Here is a 19,414-nt window from a genome sequence, read left to right on the forward strand (position 1 = left end):
TAATTAAATTACAGATGTTTATGAAGAAACATGCAGAGCTTTTTCTTTTAACAAATAAATGTGAAAAAGACCTTTTTAGTCAAATAGGTAATGATGGAGAAATATTTAAAAACTTCATTGAATAGAAAACAAAGTCACATGCATGGACATAAATTTCTGAAAGAATATTCTTAACAAGAGATAGATAAATAAAAATTTATCTCAAGATAAATTAACAAAAAACTGAGCTATCTAAGCAATACACAGACTTCTTTGAGCAAAGAAATAACCTAGCAACAAATATAAAATAGGCAATATTAAAAAAGAAATTAAGTTGTTGATAAAACTTATGTTAATATTTAATTTCAAAACTGTAAGGGAATGTAAACTTATGGAATAATGCAAGATATTTCTTGAGGCATGAAATTGCTAAATATGGATGCTAATAAATGTAGGAAAGAATATTCATGTGCCATTGGCAGTACTATAATTACTATCCTTTTTTTTTTTTCCAGTCGTGGGGCCTGAACTCTGGGCCTGGGCACTGTCCCTCAGCTCTTCAGCTCAAGGCTAGCACTCTGCCACTAGAGCACCACTTCCGGCTTTTTCTGCTTTATGTGGTGCTGAGGAATCAAACCCAGGGCCTCATGTATGTATTCAAGGCAAGCACACTACCACTGAGCCACCTTCCCAGACCACTATCTATTTTTATAAAGCAGTACGGATGGTTTTTTATGCAATTTTAAAATCCTTTCTCCTTCTTTAAACTTAAACATTTGTTTCAAGAAATATTTCTAATGTACAGAAAAAGAATGTAAAATATATGCATAGATGTTTAGCTACCATAGTGCCCTATATAACCAGATATCACATCACTAAAACAAATCAGAAGCACATAAGCAAAGTTGGCTGAAATATAATAGATCCACTATGGAGCAACATTTTAAGGTGGGCACTTCCAGAAGTTCACTTAGCTATGTGACCACAAACACTCTTAACAGAGCCCAAGTGTGAACTATCACCCACCACCAAGGGAACATAGAGATGTCCATCATTTCTCATGGAATAAAGCCCTTGCATGCTTTGCATGACTCTAATATTCTCCACAACATGAAGAAGTATACTTTATACTTTCACACTCATTATATTTGAAGGTAGGGACATTATTTTATCATTGAATCATATGCTTTCACCTATCAATGCTTGGCAGACTCATCTGAAAATAAAACATCCAATGTTATGCTACATTTCTGAACTTCTGATGCCACCAAATTATTCTACATTCCACCAGGCACCACAGCAGCCATTAATAAATGGGTCTCAAATGGTACTGTACTTAATATATTCATTTGCAAATTTATTAGAATTAAAATCCTAGCTATTTCAAGTTACAGGTTTCTGCATGTTTCTGTATTTTAAAAACACAGTATATAGTAAACAGGAAACAGGCTCAGTTTCTGAAATAAACCATTAAGCTTGACAAGGAAGTCTCTTTTTCCTAAACAAGTGTAAAATTAACCCCCACGAAGGTTCTCAAAGAACTGTACCTGGTACTTTTCCTGCTTCTTACGCAGCCCTAGACAAACCAGTACCATTCAAATTCAAGAAAAAGATCATGGTTGCTATGAATTTACCACTTCAAACACTTTCTATGAATTGTTTTAATGGATCTTAATTAGAACCCTGCATTCAAACATATTTAAAATTTTAGGAATCCAGTGAGGCAAAGAATGCAAATAAAGAAAACAATATGATAGCATTTTTAGACTTCCAAATTAACAAACAGTATTTTAAATGTCATTATCCAAGTCAGAGAGTCTGAGGTGAGAAAGACATGCATGAATGAGTGGTGGAAATTTAAAGTGCCATCTAGTCTCCAAAATGAATTTGGTACCCCAGCATCTTGATTCTGGATTTAGACATGCTAGCACAAGTTAAGTTGTCCTTGAGAGTTAAGAAATAAATACTGTGGTCCAATGAAGAAAGTTCAACTTGTTCATATTATAATAAAACAATGACAACAACCAAAACCCCCAGTAAGAGAAGAATATGTACAATAGTGAATCATACTTAACGATTCTAAACAGTTTTAGGTGTTTAATCATAGGAGCAAACAATATGCATTGACTGATATATAGAACTACCACATAGGGCTGGGAAGGTGGCTCAGTGGTAGAGTGCTTGCCTTGCATGCATGAGGCCCTGGGTTCAATTCCTCAGCACCACATAAACAGAAAAAGCCAGAAGTGGCGCTGTGGCTCAAGTGGTAGAGCGCTTGCCTTGAGCTGAAGAGCTGAGAGACAGCGCCTAGGCTGAGTTCAGGTCCACGACCGGCAAAAAAAAAAAAACAAATAGAACTACCACATAGGGAAGAATATTAGTGACAAAACTGTATAAAAATAAGAATTACTGGAAACTGCTTTTTGTTTAAATTTGCTGAAACAAAAACTTCTCATTTTTCAATTTATATTTTAATATTTTAACTAGAAATTATTCAACAAGAAAGTAACATCAAATTTCTTCTGACTCACAGGAATCAATGTTTTTCAACAGAGCAGGTTATACAATTTTTATGTCAATCAATAGGTGTTATCAGGTACAACTCTTTGCCTCGGATGCCAGAAATTTTCACCTAAGATGCAGATCTCCACTATGTCAGTCACTTGACATTAATTATTAGTAGTGAAAATCTCCTATCTGACTTGGGTAGGAGGGAGTATACAGGGGTTTGAACTCAGGGCCTCATGCTTACTTGACTTTCTTTTTTTTGCATTCTCAGCCCCATTGTATCTTTTTATTTTATTTTATTTTATTTCATTGTTAAGATGTTGTACTGAGGGGTTTCAGTTACACGAGTAAGGCAATGAGTACATTACTTGTTGATCATCGTTAACCCTTCCCTTCCTTGTTGTGTCCCACTATCCCTTCCCTTCCCCACCTCCCACACTCCTACCCCCTCCCCTCTGGCCACCCAAAGTTGTAAAGTTCATTTCCATTATATTGTCCTGTTGGCACAGGCTGAAATTTTCTTAATGGAGACCCAGAAACACAACAAATGGACAAATGGGATTGCATGAAACTGCAGAGCTTCTGCATGGCAAAGGACATGGATAGCAAGATGAATAGAAAGCCCACGGAGTGGGAGAAGATCGTCACTAGCCATATAATAGACAAGGGCCTCATATCTAAAATATACTCAGAACTCAAAAAAATTAAGTCACCTAAAAACAAATCCTCAAACAAACAACCACTCCATTAATACGTGGGCTAAAGACTTAAAGAGAGACTTCTCTGAAGAGTAAATAAGAATGTCCAGTAGTCACATGAAGAAATGCTCAACTTTTCTGGCCATAAAAGAAATGCAAATCTAACCAACATTGAGACTCCACCTCAACCCAGTTAGAATAGCTACAATCAAAAAATCTAATAATGACAGATGCTGGAGGGGATGTAGCGTAAAGGGAACCCTACTGCATTGTTGGTGGGAGTGTAAACTTGTTCAGCCACTCTGGAAAGCAATATGGAGGTTCCTCAAAAGACTCCACATATAACTCCCCTATGACCCAGAAATCTTACTTCTGGGCATTTACCCAAAATATCACAAACAAGGCCATACTACAGATACCAGCACAACTACGTTTATCACAGCATTTGTCACCATAGCTAAGATATGGAACCAACCCACATGCCCTTCAGTAGATGAATGGCTCAAGAAAATGTGGTACATATATTCAATGAAATTCTATGCTTCCATCAGAAAGAATGACATTGCCCCAATGGAAAGTCTTGCAAAAAATCATATTAAGTGAAATTACCCAGTCTCAAAGAAATTTAGGTCCCATGGTTTCCCTTATTTGCAGTAATTAGTGTACATATATATATAATATATAATATCAGATGAGCTAAAAAGCTCAAAAACCATGTACAAATGACCATATAAAATGATGCTAAGTGAAATGAACCCCAAGATATGGACACAAGAGGTCTGTCTTTATTGTTATTGTTTTAAATGTACCATGCGATTTTAGTTGTTGTTGTTGTTTCCTTTGTATGTTCTTTCCCCTATGGCATATCCCCTGTTGTCACTGTACTCGATTTTGATACCCTGCATTTTGTATATACATATGTCTAATCTGGGGATGTGAAAGGGAATAACAAAAGGTTGATTTTCTTTTTCGGATGACATTCTATTACTTGAGTTACATATAACTCCAGCCCTGAATTTTGCTTCTTATTATGAAGATGGAGTCTCACAGACTTTTCTGCTAGGGCTGGTTCTGAACCACAATTCTTCATAGTTCAGCCTCTGAGAAGCTAGACATACAGGTGTGAACCCGCAATATCCAGATCCTAATTGACTACAAATTATTCTTTTAGTCTTTCATTTTAATGTGTATGTGTGTATGTGCACATTTGATTTTGTTCTTAAATGCGTTTCCACACTGGGAAGCCTTTGGAAATGCTTACTAAAGTACAGGAAAAGCATGTGTTTGTCAAGCTAGGAAATGCAACACATACCCACTAGGCCACCTGTGAGTATTTTACAGAGGATATGGAACCACTCCAGCTAGCGTGAAGGGCAGAAGGGATCTCAGCCACATTTCTGGGTCTTTATCATCTCAAAAGTCTCATTTATTGCCTCATCTCAAATATATGCCAGACATTTCTACATCATTTAAGCCACACATAATCATCTTGCTAAGGAAGCAAAATTATCATTCTAACACTTTCTTCATAATGAGAAAACATTTCATCTTTAGTCTTATTTTCATATAAAAATTACTTCACAAAAGAATAGTAAAAACAATAAATGCTCACTATGAGAAATTTTGGCTCCTTTTCTACTTGAATTAAATAAGAATGATATACACTCACTAGGTATATTCATTGCCAACTAAGGCAGTTTTCCTCAGCATGATTCCAGCACCTGTAAGACTAGCTCTTCCAGAAAGCCCTACTGTCACTATTAAAACTCTTTTCAAGATAAGATACCCCCTGTGTAGGCAAAAATTAATGCCTAAAAGAATAATTGTCCCTTGCTCTCGGAAGTTAATGTATAAATGGCACCATTTATTCAAACTGCTCTTCAAAGAGTTAAAACAGTAAAGCTCAAGCTGAAGTCTGGCTGCACCCCAGGGCCTGCTGGCATCCCTTGGCACTCCTCCAGGTCAGAGAGGGATGTTGTACACTAGGGACAGGAAGCAACCTTAGTGACAGGCATGTTTCATTAATGCACCGAAGGTGAAGGATACTGCCAATAACAATGACAGACCATGAGCGTTCCTTTTCATCACTAGAAAAACAATACACAAAAGGGGCAGAAGGTAGGGCAGCACCTACAAGTGACTAGTATAAGAGGAGCAGACGCTTCCAATAGAGAATAATATTATCTTCTACTAGAAAATAAGTAGAAATCACTGAATCCCTTCTAATGTCCTCTTTGCATTTTGGATATAAAAGTACAAGTAATTTTAGGATGTGCTCTCTAAAACTAATATAAAAATACAGTAGTCAGACCAGTATAAAATACTGTGTCATCAGAAAAAAATACATCAAGGAGAAGGAAGAAAACAGGAAGCAAGAGAGAAATAGGAAGCAAATTCTTTCCTAACTCTTAAATAGGAAAACAAAGAATTAGCTTATCGTATGAATTCTGGAATCATAGTACAAATTAAGCCTATGACCAATATTTAAAAATATTTAGAATTACATATATACTAGTACACATGAATATATATATATATAATATATACACTTATTGATGATCAAATGACTATATGTGTGTGGGATTGTACATACACAGGCACATGTCAATACATTGTACAATTCTTTTCACCTGACAGAATGCTGTTCCTTCAAAGTTCTTTGGAGTAAGATAATAATAGGAACTATCTGAAACTGAGTCAATTTCTTGGTACTGAACTAGCTATGGGACTATTCCTAAAGCTAGTGGTCAGGGCTTATACTAACTGAAAGCATCATATACATTATCAAAAGGAATAATAGTCACTTCGGTGTACCAGATATTATTCCACTCTGAAACAAAAACAAAGAACTTCCTGCAGATCAAAATAATCTGAACAATGGCAGATATCCTAAATCCCATAGATCTTATTTTAAAATAGGACCGAAAACAATCTCATATATATGAGCAAATCACTTAATTTGAGAAATGTGACTCTAATGCAAATTATAATCTCCATGTAAAATTTACCAATATGTAGAATGTCTCTCTATTCAAGGGACTCTCATTCTTCCAAACACTGACAAAATCCTAAGAATTATAATGATCCCAATGTATAGCTATATACATCCAAAAACAATTCTGAAAATATGTATATAAATCATAAGTTACTCTCCTCTGCTTTCAAAAGATATCCACTTTTAATATGAAAATTATACTTTTATTTTTAGTGGTGGTTTTAGAACTCTTTCAATAAACTCCATTATGGTGATATCATAAGGATCCCCAATATAGAATATAACTTTTTGAATACTTAAAATAAACACGGTGGTATTGGGAAAAATTCCCAGACTATAAATATGTAACAAAAAAGGTCTCTTCTAAAATAATGAAAGAAATTGTAAGGTTTGTTGTTTATTTAATTTTTCTATTTTTACCCAAAATGCTGTAAATAATCATTGTAGTTTGTTTTACACATGAAATGCTGAGAAAAATCACCATTTGCCTTCCATTGAAAATCCTCACTGTTGACAAGAAAAATGCCCAAAACTGCTTACAACAGCAGAATGCTTTCCTATAGTGTTAAACTAGGTCAAACCAACCTAATAAATTTTGGGGAAAAAAATTCTATGACTTGTTCTTAAAGCTAATTATTTAGCACAGAAACAGCACCAAAGCCAAACAAACTGTAGAACATTTTTATACATGATGCTAAGATCTACTCAGTTTTTCCATTCTAACCAACATGAAGACTAGAAGAGTGAAATGCTTCTTAACTATTTTAAATTTGTATAAGAGCACAATTATTGTAAATTTATTAAAACACTTTTATTAAAACATTTATCTAAGACAGCACTAATCATTTGATGTCTGTATTTCCAGCATTCAAATAGTATAATAGCTCTAATATGCTACTGATGATTGCAGATTCATACATTTATCATTATGGTATTACGTGGAGAGTCACCATCTGCTTTATGGTCATTTTTGACACTCTATAAAAATATCTTCACAGTAGTCATAGAAATCCATCTATCTTCCTTTCCACAGTTTCTAGTAAAGTGCTCTAATATATTGCTGCTAGATAATATCTCAGAGAAACATAAAACGCCTAGACGTAAGATTTATGAGCCACTGATCTTACTAGGCGGAAATATTAATTTCTTAAAGTTTCGAACATTTTTTAAGTAACAGATTATATTCAGCTGACAAATCTGCAACCACCTTAAGTTCTTTTTAAAAGCAGAATTACAGACCAGAAGGATTAAAGAACATGGGAACAGAATATTACAACTCTAAGTTAGAGTTTCCAAATGAAAACTGAACAGTCCTTCTGAACTACAGGTCTTTAATGCCTGCAGGACTAAAATCATTGTTATTTTAATTTACCAGTTTACTGAATCTTATGTGTATGAAGTTTGTGTGTGATGTATGTGCCCAAATAGTACAGGGAAAATAAACTCTTAGTAAGAAAATATGCATGAAGTAAATAATAGAAACATCTAAGATATCAATATAATGTTTTCCTCCATAGAAACTCTTTTTGTTCAGTATGTCCCCCTCAAGAATCTGAGAAGAAATGGATATATTCACAACTATATGTAGTATATGTCTTCCTTACCTCAGTCAAATGAGGAGTAGGGTTAAATCCACAGAGATTGCACACTTGATTCTTGCATTCAGTGCACGTATTGAAGTTAGGGGGATCCTGAGAATCCACATTGAGTTCAGTTTTGCACAGAGGACAGGTTGATTTTGGTTTAATTGTTTTCTCAAGCTTGACAGGAAGGTCAGCCTTTTGAGGCTCCGTGGCTGGAGGTTTGCTATCCTTAACAGCCAGAGGCTTCTTATCAGTTTCTTGTCTTTTCAACATTGGAGCCTGTTCAGCTTTGGGCTCTAACTTTTCAGCTCCAGGAGCTTTCGTTTCCTTTTTTGGAGGCATAACCTTTGCAGGGGCTGGCAAGGCCTGACCTGTGGACTTGGGTGGCCCCTGAGAAGAAGGGGGCTGTGAGGGGGGAGGGGCTTGTTTAGGTGGGGCTGCAGGCCCACCTTGTGTAGGAAGTCCTGGCTGGCCAGCTGTGGAGATTAGGTTTGATGCCTGGCTGAAGATGGATGCTCCAAACCCAAAGAGTTTCCCAGTCACACTTTCTTGAGGAGTTGTAGGCTGTGATTTAGAAGCATCAGTGATACCTCCTAGATTCAGACTGAAACGTCTGGATTGCTCCGGAGGCTTTGGGGGCTGTTGAGAGGCAGGAGTAGTTTGGCCAGTGGTAGACCGTGGCCCAGAGGGCGCAGGTGACCCTTTCGGCATTGGCTTGACATCTGGTTTAGGACTCGTTTTGGTTTGTGCTTTCTTGGGTTCCTCCTTCTTTGGAACTGGATCAACTGGTTTTTGATCTTTACTGTCTAAACTGGGACCACGATGTGAGATAATTTTTGAATCTGATGCAGGTCGAGGTATAACTTTAGAATCAATTGGGGTGACTTTTTCTCCGATTGGTGGAAAACTCTGTGAGGGTTTTGTGGATTCTGTTTTAACAGGAGGGGTTTTCTCTTCAGCTTGAGACAACACTGGGGAGCTGGATATATCAGCTTTTGTTACCACTGATGACAAAGATTCAGTGTCATCTGCAGGTGGTCTTACCATCTGGGGCTGCTTTGATTTATCATCCACAATGGGGGCCTTGGCCTGCTCAGATGAAGGGACCAAAGTGTCTTTGGGAAGGGTTGGCTTGGGCAAGGCCTCTGCTACAGGAGGCTGCTTGGTGGTAGCTGGCGCAGGACCATGAAGAGTTGGTTGTTTCACTAACGGTGGTGGCTTTTTAGACTCAGGTGCCTTTGCAATATCCTGCTTGGGTGCAGGATCCTTCTTTGGGGAAGCCTGCTGTGGCTGCCCAGATGATTTGCTGGTTGCTGCTGCAGTCTTCGGTTTAGGTTGAGGTGATGATGGAACTGGAGTCAATTCACCTCCCAGAGCTCTTTGCATCTGACAGTTTAAACAGAGCCATTCTTTTATCTAGAAAGAACATAAAACCACCGGTCACTGAGATAACATTACAAATAAAAATAACTCCAAAATATACTTGCTGACATTGGTTCAAGCTATATCTCTCCACATTCAAAGCATAAAATGCACACCACATTAATTTAACTTAGAATAAAACAGATAAAATTTAATTGTATAAAAATATAACTAATGAAACTCACAAAAACAAAAGCAATGTACATTAAGGCAAGTAAAATGTACCAACTGAAATACAGTTTCAAGTTTCTTCCAATGTTGTTATTCTTTGAGTCTTATTTGCTCAATCTGATTGCTCTCAGAAAACTTGTAGAACAAGAGTTTAAACTTACTAGATTTTATTAGTCACTTATGATATATATATTTTTTCTTTATTCACGGCTCCTCACAGATTTTAGATATACGAGACAGTTTTGAAAACATTACTAATTTCTTAAATTTAGCAAGTCATTACTTCACCCTCTAAGTCAACATACTGAAATGTGTGAAAAACAAAAATCATTAACTATGCTGGGTTAGAAAGAGAACATTTTCTGCAAAGGGAATAAATAAAACAATCATCCCCTCCAAATAGCATAATTTAATACAGAAAGTATGATGTACTTGCAAATATTATAAATATATTTAAAAATAGCATAAGTAAACAATATACATGTTTGACTGAGAATACATGTGTGTGAAGAAAGCAGGGAAACAGAACTATAAATACACAATGTGTGGGTTGACGCACAATAACTGCTCTTTTTATATTGTATCTATTGTGAAAAATACTGAATTTGATATCATATATTACAGATAATTTTAAAATATTTTAGCATTTATCGTTACATATATTATTCTAAATGATGTTTTCCAACAGAGGATTTTCAATGTTACCAAAATAACTTAGAATGTCAAAAAAATATCTAATTTTCCCTGCCAACAGCAATCCATCCCAATATTTTGTCCCTAAATTCTTTGTGAAGAATGTGATATAGGGGGAAAACAAATATATGACACACTGCCATCAGAAAAATTTCCCATAATTCAAAATTATGTAGTGGGGGGTTGCCAAACAATATTTTTACTTTTTCTTTTATTTTTTTTCATAGGCCTACACAATCAGCTCATATTTATGCTGCCAGAGACAGGAGAAAATGTAATTAAAACATAATTCTTTACAAGTACTATGTTTTTCTATAGAGCATCTATTACATCAAATGTATATCCACAATAATGACTTTAAATTTCAAGCTTCTAGAATTACTCTCCATACCAATAAATTTTCTTACTCTTTTTTTTTTTTTTTTTTTTGGGTCCGGTCGTGGGGCCTTGAACTCTGGGCCTGGGCGCTGTCCCTGAGCTCTTCAGCTCAAGGCTAGCGCTCTACCACTTGAGCCACAGCGCCACTTCCGGCTTTTTCTTTTTGCTTACGTGGTGCTGAGGAATCGAACCCACGGCCTTGAGCATGCAAGGCAAGCGCTCTACCACTGAGCCACCTTCCCAGCCCCAATTTTCTTACTCTTTATAGCAAGCAATATAGTCAAAATAGATGCAAAATTTAATCAATATTCACTTCCTTTATTCAAATAGTTAAAGTGTCAATTTTAAAGTTAAAGTGCCCCTGAATAAAGAAAAAAATTGCTGTCCTTATGGAGGCTACATTACAGTGAAGAATGAAGAAATATAAAAACATAATTAGAATGATAATGCATAATGCAATTTCAGGCTGTGTGTATATGTATGTATTTATCTGATAATATGATGATGTATACTTCTTTTCTGCTAATTTCTCTGTGCTTATTAAATCTCTGAAATTTTTTTGTGGATGCATTTGGCTTTATTAGTAAAAAAGCCTGCCTGCAACATGAATGTCAGAGCTTCAGACAATCTGTCATTAGACCCTAACTTCATCCCCCAAATGCCAAAGTGAAGCATTTTGGTAACACATTTAGTATATTATGTACACTGACAACCAGAAACACACTTTATACTGACCTTATAACAAAATAAATTGACTGGTTGTAGTTCAGAAAGGTACATAAATATATCTCCACCTCACAGAGAAAGCTGATCTAAGTCAATGGAGGCAACAATCATGAATCACTGCCCCTCTACAGAGAGAATACTACATTTGTCTGAACACACTCTTGTTATGAACAGATTTCACATAAGACAGACTTCATTCCTTTATGTTCTCCCTTACTGGTAGAACACAGGTTGAAATCATTGTCTATAGCTATCACAATATAAAAAGCTTTTTAATCCTCTTAGGATTTTTTTAGAAAGAGCTTCCTTTTCATTTAATTCTACTGGCTGGATCAGTTAAACACAGAAATTATTTTTTTAATCTCAGTACTTAACAACCTAATACTATAAACAGCACCATCCCCAATGCCCTACATAACTCCTCAAAAGAAGACCTTTAGTAGTCAAACTATACATTGAAAACATGAAGAAGGTCCACAACCAGTTCCAGAACTGGTTGTACAACTTCATTATGACCTGCCTTCCACTTTGCTCTTAGCCAGGCCTCTCACAATGAACGTAGGAAGAATATGACAGTAATAACTCCACTGTCATCTGTTATTCAAATAAGAAATTTTTACCACATTCCCAATTACTCTCTAAGAAAGGGTGCTGTGCCTGTGACGGGCAGGCAAGTCCCCATTCATTCTCACACATTTCGAAGGCCACTCTTCCTCACTTAGCCCTATGATTCTCAAACATTTTATACTGTCACCAAAAGTAACCCATTTAAAATAACCAACAGAAGTGGGTGACTTAAGATCCCCTATGACCTATGAAATAAAGTCAATGTGTATGAGAAATTCAAAGTATTTATTTCTGCTGTTTCCAGTTCTATATAACCCCCTAAAGAATCAAAGCAATAAATTTGAATCACTTCCTTCTAGTACTTTTTATTGATCCCGGAAGTCTAACTGACCCTGTAGGCATCACAGATGTTCTCAATATTTTTTTAGCTGGTTTGAATTACACAAATTAACGGCAGATGCTTAGCTGTGCCCTTCAGGCTACAGTATTTCTGTGTTTACTCTGTCAATCCCTACTGTTTACCCAGTCTGTACAGCTCGCTCCTGTCTTCCCTTTTCCGGTTGCATGCCACTCTGCTCAGAATCCAGCCCTTTACCTTTGGCCTCATACAATCTAGTTCCATTTGGAATCAAATTGAAAGAAAAGAGTCACCCATAATTACAATATCTGTCAACCAGAAATATTTTCCTCACTGAGAGACAATGACTACAATGTTTCATTTTGCACAGATGTATATCTGATATTCTAGCATCATTTCCTCAGAAAGTTGCTGCCAGTTACATATGGTAGCCATGTCTGTTGCTCCCCTGATTCTGCATGACTGAGGCATCATTCTGTCACAGAAAGAATCTTTAGTACTTCTCATGCTCTTCTGCTTTCAAAGAAAGTTCATAAACAACTTCCCAGGTCCAGCATCACAAGTTGCACTCGTCCCTGATACTACAGTAAAATCATTCACATGTATCTGATCAATGTTAAGTAAAATGGAATAAATGTACCAGGAGAGCCTACATTTTTATCAGCGAGTCCAAGAATGATGAGCTCCTTTCCAGGCATTAAAAGGAAAGAATCTAACTTCACTACACAGCTATTTCAAGCTTCAACTATTCTTGAATTCTGGATTGAACATTATAAACATGGGAAATAGCTGCACTCTTTTCCTTTCCACAACTATTTCCTTATTACAGATTGTCTATAAATAGAATTTAACAGAAGTAAACATAATTGCTTAATAAGCTACTCTAAGTCAAGAAGATACAAGAAAAGAGCAAAGAAAGGAAACATTGATTTTTTTTTTACATAAATAGGAGTAAGAGAAAGGATTTCTGTTCACTTTCACATCACCATACATGCCAATGTAAATCTGCAGGTAATCATTCTAACACACCTCCATGATCAATACAACCATCAAGTTTTTCCTTTTTTTGATCAGCCTTTACTGTGTATCAAAGCAGGAAAATATACTAATGTAATTTCACCACATAAGGTTGGATAATAATAATTGTCTTTACATATATCAAGAATAACCCCTTGAAGGTTTAAATGTGTACACTATATACAGAATTTTAATTACCAGTGTCTCTTTCAAAGAACATATCAATACTAATGATGACCCCAAATTATATTATGAGTGTTAAGAGTGTATATTCAATAATCAATTATGGGAACCCAAAATGAAAGCATCTTCCATTCAGGATTATCCCTAATTTGTATAGATTCAAAACAGAATAAAAGTCTCTCAAAACAAGAATAAAAAAATATTTCCTTTCCCAACAAACAGAAACCCTTCATAAGATTTATAATGGCAACTCTTCTCGTTTACATGGCAGTTATACTTGAAATAATGTAACACCAAGATTACAAAGTTAAGAATTTATACTTTCTCGTATGCATATTAGCTGTTGAAAAATGTTCTCTAACCATATTATAATAAAATAAAAAGTGTTCTCTAATCCTATTATAATAAAACCTGTTGAGTTCTTGTTGCTGACTCATCACAACGACTTTTCTGCCAACTCTAACATCAAGACATTATTCTCACCTTCTCTTACCTAAGCCCTGAGTTTTAGTAAGCTGTGGAGTCCTACTTTATCTAAATGTGGCCCTTTTAGCCCATTCATTGCAATCCACATTGAATTTCCCCTTTACACTTACTGTTTCAACATCACCCAAGACCTGTCATGTCTTAAATAACATTTAGATTCAAACCTATAAGGGGTTAAAATGTTTTCCAATTATTTCATCTTATCCTTAGACATTAAAAAGGACTGACTACCTCTCAGTTTTACTCTTGTTTCTATATTAGATAGCAAGAAACTTTGGCGTATTAGTTAAAGATGAATTCTACCAAAGAGATTTTTTTCCTATTTTGTATCATTATTTAAAATTTTTATTAAGGGGGCTGGGAAGGTGGATCAGTGGTAGAGGGCTTGCCTTGCATGCATGAGGCCCTGGGTTCGATTCCTCAGCACCACATAAGCAAAAAGAAAAAAAGCCAGAAGTGGTGCTGTGGCTCAAGTGGTAGAGCACTAGCTTTGCGCTGAAGAGCTGAGGGACAGCACCCAGGCCCAGAGTTCAGGCCCCATGACCGGACCCCAAATAAAAATATTAAGGGATATATTGTTTTGAATGTTATGAAAAGATATAATAAGTAAAAAGTTCTAAGAAATCAATATAAGCTGGGCATCAGTGGCTCATACTTAAATCCCAACTATTTGGGAGGGTTAAAGTGAAGGATCATGGTTTGATGCCAGCCAGTGTAGAAAATATCCAAAGACCCTATCTCAACAATAACCATCAATAAATGAATAGAGTTTGAAGTTCTGTTCAAGTGGTAGAGTATTAGCCTAACAAGCACAAAGCTTTGAGTTCAAATTCCAGTGCTGAAAATAAAAGAATAAAAATAATATAAGAATAATAATAAAAGAATAAAAAGAAATTCATGGTAAGATTTCAAAATGGATTGTACTTTCTATTCCTCAAGGATCACTCAAACCACATGATCTCCCCCACAGAGGAAAGCACTCCTAAAGCAGTAGTTTGACTATGGATTGGTCGACATGGTTAGCATCCTCAGACATACACACTAATGTATAATTTATTTTGGTTCAGAAATAGTCACTTGCACTCCTCGGTGCTGTGATAACACACACAACAACTTGGTGAAACAATTTTATTTAGAGCAACATGAAGTTGGAAGACACTTGCCAGAGCATTGCAACAAAACCAATATCCTATGTCTTCTAGAAGCCTTATGCTTAGAGTTGAGGAGTTTTATTTCTCTTTATTGGATTCATCTAAATATGGTACAAATTAATGCACAGACAGCTTTGACAGCAAAGAATAAGTAAAAAAAAACTGGCTAAATAGCATCCCCAGCATATGGTATTTCAAATTCTCAATGTTATTTTGGGCCAAAAACTCTTCAAATCTCACTAAGCAGAATGTTGCTATAATTTGGATCTAGATTATCCCCTAAAGGACCATGTGTTAAAGGCTTGGTCTACAAGCCTTTAAGAGCTGAAGCCTACTGGAAGTCTCTGGTCACTGGAGATATGTCCTTGAAGAAGATCATGAGACCCTGGCCTCTTTTTTCTGCCTTTTTTATTTTTTGGCATTCCAACCATGAGGCACATGGTTTTCATCTACCATGTTTCTTCCCACCTATTTTTAGAAGTAGAAATATCTTACTATGGTGGGGACTTCAATGCAATGCAATGACTCTTCCCCATCTTTACACCCTCACCCTACCAGATAGAAGTTGAAGAGGTGATTGAAGAATTATGCACCAAGTGTATTCTACATTTTTCTTACATATACCATCACCCTTTTACCTACAGAAGGTAGGACTGTGCTTACTAATCACTTGTACTCACCATTCAAAGCTCTGGAATTGAAAAATCATCTATTAATCCTTAAGATTGTATTCTCCAAATCTAAGAGAGTAAGGGATCACCACCAATAATCTCTATGCCTCTCCTGGTATATGCTAACGTTCCTACATTTCATTTTTCTCCAGAAAACTTAGTACCATCTGCCACACCATATGTTTACTTAACTGCTGGAGTATATACTCTGTAAGAGAAACACTTTAGTCCATGTTGTTCACTCCTACATTCCAAAGTCTAGAACATTCCTGAACCACAGTGGATACTAAGTAGTCAAATAATTCTGCTGTTGTTTTAATATAGTTCCCTAATCAGGGAATACTCTGAATCTTTGTTTTCCTTAACTGAATCCTTTGTACTCCAATCAGCCTACTGAAATTTGAGTATGACAAGTATTAAATGTTATAATCTTTCAACATTTTTTCAGGAATTTTAAGAATTTTTACGTTCTGTATTTTCTTGAGTGAATCCGCTAGACTGTTACATATTTGTTGATTATACGTTTAGTGACTCTGAGATTCTCCTGGGAAGTCAATTATACAGTTGCTTTCCTAACCCAATGTTAACTACTTCCTATTTTCTTCTCATCTTCCAAGAATTCTTAAGCATACCAACTTAGGTTGCTTATGTTCTAAAGTAATTTTGGACCAAGGATACCTTCATTTTTTTAAAAAAAATTACAGTAGGATCTTTTGAGAGAGGATAGTACTCCTTTTTAGGAAGATCTTAGAATTTGAAATGACAAAAACAACAACAACTCTGTACTAACAAGCAACTGAAAAAAAAAGAAATCCCTCCTTTCTAACAGTTCAATCAATTACTCCACCATGAACAATGTCTTATGGGCTAACTTTCTCCAGAGATTCTAACCTCTTGATATTTGGCATGGATCTCTTTTCTTATTGTCTCTTCTTAACAACTCCCTCTTGCATGCATATATGCGTACACACACACACACACACACACACACACACACACACACACACACACACACACACACACACACACACACACACACACACACACACACACACACACACACACACACACACACACAGATTGCTTCTCTTCCTAGAATTAGAAGCAGCAGAGGTATATCCACCTAAAAGATTCAGCCACTGTACTCCTGGATGATAATTTTATTTAATAAGATATCCATTTTCTGCCAAAAGAATGATCCCTGTATTATGAGTAGAAAGACATGAAAACAAACCAACCTAAATCCATTTCTATTACAAACATCTCACTCATTATCAACATTTTGAAAGTGACAAATCATTTTATCTCTTAAAAGTTTCAGAAGAGCTGGCAGAATTATCAAACAAGTTCAAACTTTAAATCTGTCTGTAAACGTACCTGACCTTTGGCAATACACTAAAAAAAAAAGTAAAACAACAAAAACAATAAAATTGATTTTGTCATTCATTAATTTTGTCATTATAACGACAAATACTCATTTTGTGTTAGAAAGTAAACCTAAATGAGGACCTGTATTATAGCAATTAATTCTAGTAATGGACCAACAAGAAATTCTACAGGGTGACTTCCTCTTGGTACTGAAAGTCCAGGCTTGGAGCCAACAGATTCTTAAGGTTTATTTGGATCAGTTCATATCTCAACAGCCTCGAGAAAACAGTTAATTAAAGGCCATTCTCTCCACATATATGACTCTATTGTCTAAGATGTTTGTGTATGGCCAAGTAGTAGAAAGGTTTGCAAATTCATAGTGAAAAGAATAAATATACTCCAAAAGCTTCCGGCTGAATGGAGCTGCCTCTCTAATCCTTCCAGAACTTGTAGTTATCTAAGAGTCAAGATAAACACAAGTAAAATGTCTTAATTCTGATTCCTTGGGCAAAAAAAAAAAAAAGGACAACAATTTCTAGGCTTGTCAATAACAGAATATTATTTTACTTTACCCACTGACTACAAACGTAACAATAATAGTTGGACACCAGTGGCTCACGTAATTATAACTGCTCAAGAGGCTGAAATCTGAGGATTGAGATTAGAAAGCTACCTTGGGCAAGAAAGTCCATGAAATCCTACTTATCTCCAACCAACTAAAAGCTAGAAATGCAGCTGTGGCTCAAGTGGAAAAGTACTAGCCTTGAGCAAAAAAAGCTCAGAGACAGTGCTCTGGCACTGAATTCAATTCCCAGGGCCAATACACACACACACACACACACACACACACACACACACACACACACACACACACACACACACACACACGCACGCACACACACACACACACACACACACACACACACACTCATAATATAGTTACCTACAAAATAAACATCCAATGGGAAAATAATAAATTCACGTAAATCTAATTATCAAAGAATGTATAGGTTCTAGTCTTACAAGGAAAAATGGTTCATTTATGCAACCTTGATACTTAAGGTCAATTTAGAAGATGAGGAGAGGTTTGTATTTTCATTGATAGCTTTCATTTGGAAATTGTGGTCACTTCATGTATATCTGGAACAAAGTTTTCTAGCTCATCCAGGTCTAACTTCCAAACTCTGACTTCACATGCGTTCAGGAATTTGAGAAATTAGCATGTCATGAAAAATAATAGGAAAGATGCTTTTCTGGAGATCAGATTAAAATGTGCTTTTATTTTGCAAAATAAATAAAAAAGTAAAATATTATGGTTAATATGATTGCCTAAATGTCTTTAGATTGCTGCCTCAGAATTCAACAATTTTTTAGTTTTGTATCTACACAGGAAACAATGTGCAAGTAAACTTAAAAGCCTAACCTATTTACAATATGAAGTATATCAGTGATGAAAGATACTTTATGTTTAAAATACTTCCTCATACAAAATGTTAATCATTTTTCAAACAACCCAATATATCTAGTATGTTACTATTTCCCCATAGTGCCACACAGTGTGTAAGAAACTTGTCCAAAGTCATATACTCAAGATGGTGGATCCTTGGCGGCGCCAGTGGCCCAGGCCTGTAAACCTACCTACTCAGGAGGCTGAGATCAGGACCACGGTTCAAAGCCAGCCCCGGGAGGAAACTTCCTGAGACTCTTATCTCCAATAAACCACTCAAAAAACCAGAAGTGGTGTTGTGGCTCAAGTGGTAGAGCACTAACCTAGAGCACTAGCCTTATGCTGAAGAGCTCTGGGACAGTGCCCAAGCCCAGAGTTCAAGCCCCATTACTAGCTTAAAAAAAAACCAAAAATGAGGGTGGCTCTTTATAAGCCTTCACCTTCTAGAAAAGCAGTGTGCTTTCCAGAAGACAACTCAAATCCCATCTCTCATAGTGATGGCTTCTTCCTTTGACCACAGTGGTTTTTTTTTTCTTTTCTTTTTCTTCTTCCCATATAAGTAAACACATTTGGAATCAGAAGATTTAGTTTGGGTTCTGCTTGCTAATTTACTATCTGTGTGAGCCCAAGAACTAAAGTAACCATAGCAACCATTTAAACACTAATTTCCTAATTAGTATAATAGAGAAAATTGAATATATGCCATATAACCATTTGAAAGCCTAACTTTGATAAAATAATAAGAAATGGATAATATGACATGTAAATCCTTATATAAGACTAATATAGAGGCATAAACATACATATATATGCATATACATGCATACACATACTCACACATAGCCTTTCTTATGTACAAGATAGGGATGGCTCTGTATTTCACAAATATTTGATACATTCACAGTGCTCAGGGTATTTCACAACCTTCACAACCAGAACGATAAAAATTTCAAAAATGATCAACCTATGACTATAGTAATCAAGTTATATTTCATAAAGTAGAATTTTCATCT

General features: G+C 35.9%; 1 protein-coding gene across 5 annotated transcripts in view; it reads right to left on the reverse strand.

Annotated features, from left to right (window-relative positions):
* Pclo (piccolo presynaptic cytomatrix protein) overlaps window positions 1-19,414 on the reverse strand; it is a 295,748-nt gene that overhangs the window by 266,199 nt on the left and 10,135 nt on the right. For all 5 annotated transcript variants that reach the window (XM_069996365.1, XM_069996364.1, XM_069996366.1 and 2 more), the window contains exon 3: window positions 7,785-9,179. In XM_069996365.1, coding sequence (XP_069852466.1) covers window positions 7,785-9,179 — 1,395 coding nt within the window. The remainder of the gene's footprint in view (window positions 1-7,784; window positions 9,180-19,414) is intronic.

Source organism: Dipodomys merriami, unplaced genomic scaffold (genome assembly GCF_024711535.1).
Source record: "Dipodomys merriami isolate MVZ:Mamm:240054 unplaced genomic scaffold, mDipMer1.0.p SCAF_5, whole genome shotgun sequence".
Classification (NCBI taxonomy): Eukaryota; Metazoa; Chordata; class Mammalia; order Rodentia; family Heteromyidae; genus Dipodomys; species Dipodomys merriami.